The sequence below is a fragment of the Hydra vulgaris genome, chromosome 08, assembly GCF_038396675.1.
Source record: "Hydra vulgaris chromosome 08, alternate assembly HydraT2T_AEP".
Lineage (NCBI taxonomy): Eukaryota > Metazoa > Cnidaria > Hydrozoa > Anthoathecata > Hydridae > Hydra > Hydra vulgaris.
The window spans coordinates 19,770,001-19,778,074 of record NC_088927.1 but is presented as its reverse complement, the minus strand read 5'-3'; the positions used below and the strand labels follow the sequence as shown (position 1 = coordinate 19,778,074).

The 8,074-nt window shown below is 27.8% G+C and overlaps 1 protein-coding gene across 1 annotated transcript in view; it reads left to right on the top strand.

The window, feature by feature from the left end:
* Nucleotides 1-298: 298 nt before the first annotated feature.
* LOC136083671 (E3 ubiquitin-protein ligase PDZRN3-B-like) overlaps nucleotides 299-8,074 on the top strand; it is a 113,157-nt gene continuing 105,381 nt past the window's right edge. The window contains exons 1-3 of the mRNA XM_065803229.1: nucleotides 299-482; nucleotides 857-911; nucleotides 1,022-1,126. Of these exons, the coding sequence (XP_065659301.1) occupies nucleotides 316-482; nucleotides 857-911; nucleotides 1,022-1,126 (327 nt within the window). The 5' untranslated portion in view covers nucleotides 299-315. The remainder of the gene's footprint in view (nucleotides 483-856; nucleotides 912-1,021; nucleotides 1,127-8,074) is intronic.

Below are 8,074 nucleotides of genomic sequence, written 5' to 3'. Positions count from 1 at the left end.
GTAGTTTTAAAACTTTTCATTGGTTACTTAAAAAATTATTGTTTTTATTTGCTTTTTCTTTAAATTCGCAGTACGCAATGACAAATAATGGAACAACTTTTTTGACACTTTATAAAACACTTTCAATAAAGTGTCAGAATGCACTGTCAAACTTAAATTTCTATATTTATAAAATAGTTTTAATTTTACTTTCATAAAAATAAGGTTTAAAAAAATAATATTTTTATTTTAAAAAAGTCATAAAAAGATAAATTGAAAATAAAATTATTCTTACAAACAGCATTTTTATGTTTTTTAAAAGCAAAGAAAGTTTAAATGGGAAGCATGGATCCGAAAAAGTGTGGTGGATACAATGCGCATTTTTTAGATGAACTTTCAGACGAATTTGAATGCCCTGTGTGTTTAATGGCTCTTCGTGAACCTGTTCTAACATTGTGTGGTCATCGACTTTGTTTTTCATGCTCAGAAGAAATTATAAAAAGGTATTGAAATGAGTTAAAAATTACGTAATGTAATATGCATATATATATATATATATATATATATATATATATATATATATATATATATATATATATATATATATATATATATATATATATATATATATATATATATATATATATATATATATATATAATATATATATATATAAAAGAGAGAGAGAGGGAGAGAGAGAGAGAAAAAGAAAGAGAGAGAGTGAGAGAAAGGCAATTTGTTACAATGCATTTAACACACCTTTTACGTCGTTGACGTAATACTTGATACCGAGTTAATGAGTAGCTATATTATTTATGTGACATTATTATTTATATAACAAAAGTAATTATAAAATACAAAACTTATTCTTTTTTAGAAACAATGGAGCTTTTATTTGCCCATTAGACAAAACCATTTTGAATTCTGAGAAGGTTACTTTATTTTTAAAATAATAATTAAGTCAATTTAAATAAAAATTATATATTTTTTTTAATAAAAGAATGCTTCTAAAGAAAAATTGATAAAAATTTTTTTTCTATAGATCTTTCCTGATAAATTTACTGAAAGAGCTATTCTGCAATTGAAAGTTAAATGTGATAACTTTTTAAAAAGTTGTCAATGGACCGGAGAACTAAAAACAATTAATGTATGTTTTTCAAATTTTGATGTAAAATACTTAATCCTAGGTTTTTTCAAACATATAAACTTTTCAGCAAAATTTTTCATTAATTTTTACTATTTTGAAAGTAAGTTATAAAACATAAATTAATAGTTTAAATAATAAACTAGCGAAGACCGTGATTTTCTGATTCAACAAAGTATGCTATTGAGTCACTAAGAAAAGTACATCGATGCATTAATAAATTTAAAGGGCTGGGGTCTAATGCAAGAAGCAAACTTGAGTAAAGTATGACACTACTTTGAAGTCTGTTTTGTCAGGTTAGTTTTAAAAAAAGCTTGAGCAATTGCGTGAACTAAACTTGAAAATTTCAATATCGAGCTTGAAAAAGTCAAGTGTATTATATTAAATATATTATTATCAATACACTACTGTCGGAAAAATTGTGGACACTACCAAAAATTATGTTTCTCATTACTTCGTGTCAAAAAAACTCAACCATAACAATCACGTTTACTTAACTGTATTATTACTGTGTTTTGTGTTCAATATTGTGTGCATTGATTAATGAAATCCTTAGATCAGCAACCATTTTTACAAAACTCAAGGGTGTCCACAATTTTTCCGACAGTAGTGTATAAAAAAGTTGCTGATTTTATGTATTTAAATGGGTTAAGTTTACCACCCCCCAAACATGTGTGCGATACAACCCAGTCATACCTCATTAACAAGTACTAGTTTTAAAACCAGTGAATTAAAGTATTTAAAGAATTTTTTTTAATAAAAATTTATCTTTAATCAATAAAAAGTTTTAAGTTTACATTAAAGATATATTAATATAGGAATCACATATGATAATACGTTGCTCTTTTGGTGGTAAGAAACAATCTTTCACTCCCAGCCAATCTAAACGTTTTCTACACATATTACCTTAAAGAACGTTTAAAAGACGTTTAAAAAACGTTTAAAAGTCACTTAGAACGTAACTTTTAAAAACAAATGCCTGTAGGGCTATTAGTACTTCATTATATATGCTATGCGGTTATCAGCAAAGCATATATGTTGGACAAAAGATTGTTTATATTTATTTTTCTTATTAAAAATATTTTTATTTAAAAATGAAAGTTCAAACCCAACAAGGTTGCTAGCAACCACTATTAATTTTGGGAGCTAACAAATAATGAAAAAGGCAGAAAAATTGCAAGAAAGTGATTCACAGAAGACATAAAAACTCGAAGCTATAAAGCAAAGATGAAGATGAAATATATTTTTAAAGCACGGATGTTCAAGAAAAAAAACTAAATGAATAGAAGTTTTTTAAGCATAAAGGAACACTTACAGTAAATGAGTCTAATATATTTAAATGACAAGTTACGCAAGATTGAGTTTTGATTGATTAAACAAGTAATAATAGCCTGCAAGATTAGCAAACTGCACTTTTTTAAAAAAAGAAAAAAAAGAGATTTAGTCTTTTAACAATTAATCAGAGACTCATTCTTAGCAGTTTCAGCAGGTTTTAGCAGTTTGAGTAGGTTCAACAATATTTATAATGCGTCTTTAGACTTTGGCTGTCAAGTAAACAACATAAATTAACGAAATAGGTCAAATGTGGCAACATTATTCTATACAAGAATAACTAAGATATATCTAAATGTCGAGAACAGAATCAGTTGAAAGAAAAAGGATTAAAAGGAATTAGATTTTATCTAATGCGCGACACAACCTTTCTGTTATCAAGTTTACTGTAAAACGAGAGGATCAAAACTTGTATAGTTGATCACAAAGTAAGATGTTAGACTCAAGATCACTTTTTAGAAGTTTGTTAATTAAAGATTTTTAAACTTTTCTAATAATAGCGTTAAAAATGAAAATAGAAACCAATGAGAAAACAATAAAAAAAAAGGAGAAACCAATTTGTTTATAAAAACTAGTAAAAAGAAAAAAATATATATCTTTTAATCATTATTGGAACCAAGTCTACACTAATGCAGAGAAACTTAGTCCCTTGTTGATCGACATGAAATGTTTTCACAATGAACCATTAAATCAAGGAGATGCATTTTGCACTTTTTATATAACAGTACTTTTTGCTGTTGACTTCGTTTGCTTCTACCGTCTGCGTAGTCTTTGATACGTCTGTAGGCATTTTTTATTTTGTTTTTCATTAATCGCTCAAACTTTCTACATTGTTTTGGATTCAGTTAAAATTTCTCTTTTATTTCTTACATATAATTTCTTATTGGTTTGTTGATATGTTGACCAGAGGCATTAATTTGTTGCAGAAATATTTTCATTGAAAATTTTAACCCAATTTTAATTGGAATGCGTGTTTTGTTATATTTAACTAAAAAAATTTGACATTGGTGTCGAAGAAATTAATGACGGCTGTGCAGTTTAGCTCTAGTGCTAAATCTTAAATATTTTGTAATTTTAAATTCGGATAGGTCAATATTAGATTTATTAAAAGGAAATAACCTTGTATTTTTGAACGGAAAAAAACAGGGTTATTTTCGTCTGGTAAAGCACTTGCCACTTTTATAAAAACCTTTGATTAAACTTGGAAAATTAGCTTTATTAATATTTTTGCGTTTGATGATTTGTAATACATTTTTAAAACGGTTTTACAAGTACAATTAACGTCATAATATATTCCAATGTCCAGTGGCTGTAAAATATGAGATAAAATGACAGGTAGGCAGATCACTCGGACGTTGTTTTCTTAAAAATTTTTAATAAATTTTAATGACACATAAGTGTTGTGAATGCAATACAAGAATGTTTTATCCACCAATCCCTTTAACTGCCGGTATAAACAGCCGTTCCGACCACTCAATAAATTGCAATTTCACCATCCATCCTATGACTGATTTTAAATCATAAATTAAGTATTAATTTATGATTTAAAATCATTTTTAAATCATAAATTAATACTTAATTTATCTGACAAACTGTACACAATTTGCCAGATAGTTTAAAATATCTGACAAATTGTGTACAGCACCAGTGTCTTTGTCAGTATTACTGTTTTTGGTATTGATACAAATGCCAATTACCTAATCTTTATAACCATAATACTTCAATAGGATGTAAACGTGTTGGGCCTGATCAACTTCCTTTAAAGATAGGCTTTGAACTACGCCTAATAAGTGGTCTTGCTTTGTTTTATCATCTTGTGATACACTAAACGCGATTCTTTTAAAGGTTCAGATAATATATAACTCTGAACTGTGATCATTTTATCTACAAGTTTACTTTCAAAATAAACAATGAGAAGCTTTCCCTTAAGATGACTCATTCCTCTTAAAGTCATCTTCTTGTTCAATGCAGTTAAATCTTTTTTTTATAATGCAAGAATCGTGACATTTTGACCATTTTGAAGATCCACACTGCCAGCTTTTAAAACACAATTAAGTACAGACAGGTGTGATATGACACAATATTAAACCGCTTGGTGGGTATTTAAGTAGAATTATTACTTTTTTTCTCACTCAATGTTAGAATAATTTTTTCTGAGGACTAGGACCTTAAATAAGTTTGATTTGCTTACACTTTTTTTTTTTTACTTGTAAATTATTTTCACTAGTCTTATTCAATTTAACTAGTATTCTCTCAGGCCTTCATTATTAATTTATAGGGGTTTTAAAAAATCATCATCTAGGTTTTTAAATTGTAACCTCTTAAACAATGTGATTTTGATGTCGATCTAACTTAGATTCAGAGTGACTTGTTTCCTGTTCTTTATCATCATTTTTTTATCTGTTGTCAGATGTTTTTATTATAAATTACATGATTTAACAAAAATTAAATAAAAAAAAAAAAATTAACAAAGAAAAAGAAAGTTTTTTTTTAATGTGAATGAATTGAGTTTTATTAAGCACACTACCCTAGTAGTAAGCAATATTGGCGCTATATTAGCTTAATATCTGCATCAATATTGGCACATTATTGAAAACAATATTGGCAACATATGTTGCTGTTAGTTGCAGAAACATTCACGAAAATATTCTTGATTATTAAGGTGGAAAAAACGGAAACTGTGAAAAACACCAGGAAAAAAACGGAAACTGTGAAATAATATTTAAAAACTTTTTGTTTGCTGAAAATTTGTTTTAACAAATTGTTTTAATTCTTTTTATTAAAAAAAAATAAATTATTAACTCATTAAAAATCCATTATGGCGGAAAAAAGAACAAAAAAGACTGTATTATAAAACTATATCTTGATCTAGTCAAAAGTTAATGGATTAAAAATTGACACAATAATAAAACACCTTATTATACAGTGATTGACACATGCGTTTTGAAAATTTTTGAAATTACTCTTTTTATCTCAAATTTAATAAAAAAGTTTAAATTTTTAAATTCCTTCCATAGATTTATAGCAATAACTTTTTATTCAAATAAATGTAAGAAAAACCCATGGGTTAACGGGAGCATCAATAGTAAATAAACATTTCCTGAAAACTTCAGTTCATTAAACTAAATTTTACTCAAATTATTATGTTTTGAATTTTACGAAACGTTAAAAAAACTAAAATGCAAAAAAAGTAAGAAACAAAAAAGTACAGATGATTTTGAAGTGTTAAAACTGCTAAAAACCACCAGCTACATAAAATTCTTTTTCCTTACTCTGTTCAGCACCATGGAATACTAATTTTTTTAATCTTAAACATTTCCTCCTTTTTTTCTTTTCGGTATTTGATTTTAAATTCATTCGTTTAACACGAGCAATATTTGCTAAAACTGATATTTTACAAGTTATTGAACCGATCAAGCCATAATACTTTAGTACATTTAAAATACCATTTGCTCCATCATTATCAAGGATCACTGTTTAATGAACACCCATTTCAAGAACTTATTTCCCGACAAAATTTTTTTTAGGTACACGAGACCATATCACAGAGTTTAATGCTTCATTTCCGTTCTGAGTTTCACCATGCAGACATTTCTTGAGTAATTCATCAGCTTGTAGGTCTTGAATAATAGGAAGAATCAAAGTCCTGATCCATGGTGGAATTGACACAGATGTATAAAAATTTTTTTGCTAGCATTCCAGTACTTACACCATGTTGTAGTTGTATTTCTGGGGCAAAATTGGTGTCGATAATCGTTATCAGGAAAGCTAGTATAGTGAAAGAGTATTGCATAAACAGCTTTTTTCTATTTGTACAAATCCCCTTTATTGGCTCTAATTGTCATTCGATAAAAATATTGCATTGAATTTAAAAGTTTCTCTGTGAACTTTCCTTTACCCGAAATAGGGGTTTTTGTCCCTTTGTATTTCTTAACCAAATTACGTAATTGTGTGCCAAATTTTTTTTGGACGTGACCAACACATTTCAGTTTTTTTGGTATCACTTTATATTCATAATAAGGATCAGCAAATAAAACATCGTTAAAAGATGATGTATCTCCATTACCAAGATACTCTGTGTAAATCAAATTATTTGTTTGTACAGATCGTTTGAAAATATTTACTGCACCAATAGATTCCATTGCTCCAGAAGATTTATGATGGTTAATGGAACAATCAAGTCCTACTTTCCAGGAATTAAACTTTGGTGAATGTTTTTTCATTTCCTACATTTCACACCCTTTACAGTATTTTGAAAGGACCTCCACGTCAATGCATTTACCACCGGATAAAGCAGTAACAACTCCATTCATCGATGCATGCCCACGTTTTTGCCATGAACCATCAATTGAGACACGTATTTTTGATGGTTCAGTAGTAACTTTACCATTTTGAAGCTCACTAGCAGCTTGTTTCATACTTTCATTCGCAGCTTCTTCTTCATTAAAATGAAATAATTATCAATTTGTTCATGATGACTACATTCATCACTATTGGCAATAACTAGTTTCTTGGCACTGGAACTAGATGGAGCAACTGATGAAGATAGAGAAGTTAAAGGCTGAACAGTAAAATAATTTTTATTTATATGGAATCCATTCCATTTTCTTTTTATCTTTCTAAATAAATTATTTAACTTGACATTTTGACAACAAACAAAGCAACGAAATAAATAAGTAAAATAACTGTTTATTTTAACAACCAAAATATTTGTTTTAGCTTCTTCTGTATAATAAATATGATTTGTGACTTCTATCGAAGTGATTTTGCTTGATAACTTTATGCTGTCATCTGACATTTATTACTAAGAAAACAAGTCCATAATCACTTCCAAAACAAGTAAAAAATTTGTTGCTATGAGATTGCTAGGGAGCTTTATCTGATAATATGGGCTCAAGTAGAGAAAAATTAAGCAATATATTAGCACAAGTAAGTAAAAATTTCTTCAAAAAAGTTAACTTAATAGATGAATCTTTCGTAATATTAAAAAAAAAAATCAAAAAAAATTTTATTTGACTATTTTTTTCCTGGTGTACCACCTTAATGCATCAATTGGTGCATTATTACGTTAACATCATTTTTTATTATTTTTACTTCACAATGTTCTACTAATTACTGAAAAGCGAGAAAAACAAACTTTTAAATATATATAATTTATTAGACAAAACAAGAATCAATTATTAAAATCAGTGTCGATATGTTAATTGTCAATACGTTGTCTATCTGGATCAGTCGTTGGCACCTTTGAGATACGATTTTTATAAACTCCATTCCTGTCTGCAGCTTGAGCAAGAAAACAGCTCATCCAATCTCTGATTTCTTTATCTGTACATTTATTAAACTTCTGTTGTACAGCAGCTGTAAGGCAAAAATATTTTACTCGATATTACCTAACACACTATATATTGCATTTTTCTTTAGCTCTTCAGAATCAAAAATAACTAAAACTAATATATACACTAACTTTACCCAAGTAGCAAACAATATTGGCGCAATATTGGCGCGATATTATTTACAATAATGGCGCAATATTGTAAACATTATGGCACCAATATTTTGCCAATAATTGGTCAATAATATTTTGCCAATATTGGTCAATATTGGCGGTACAATATTGTA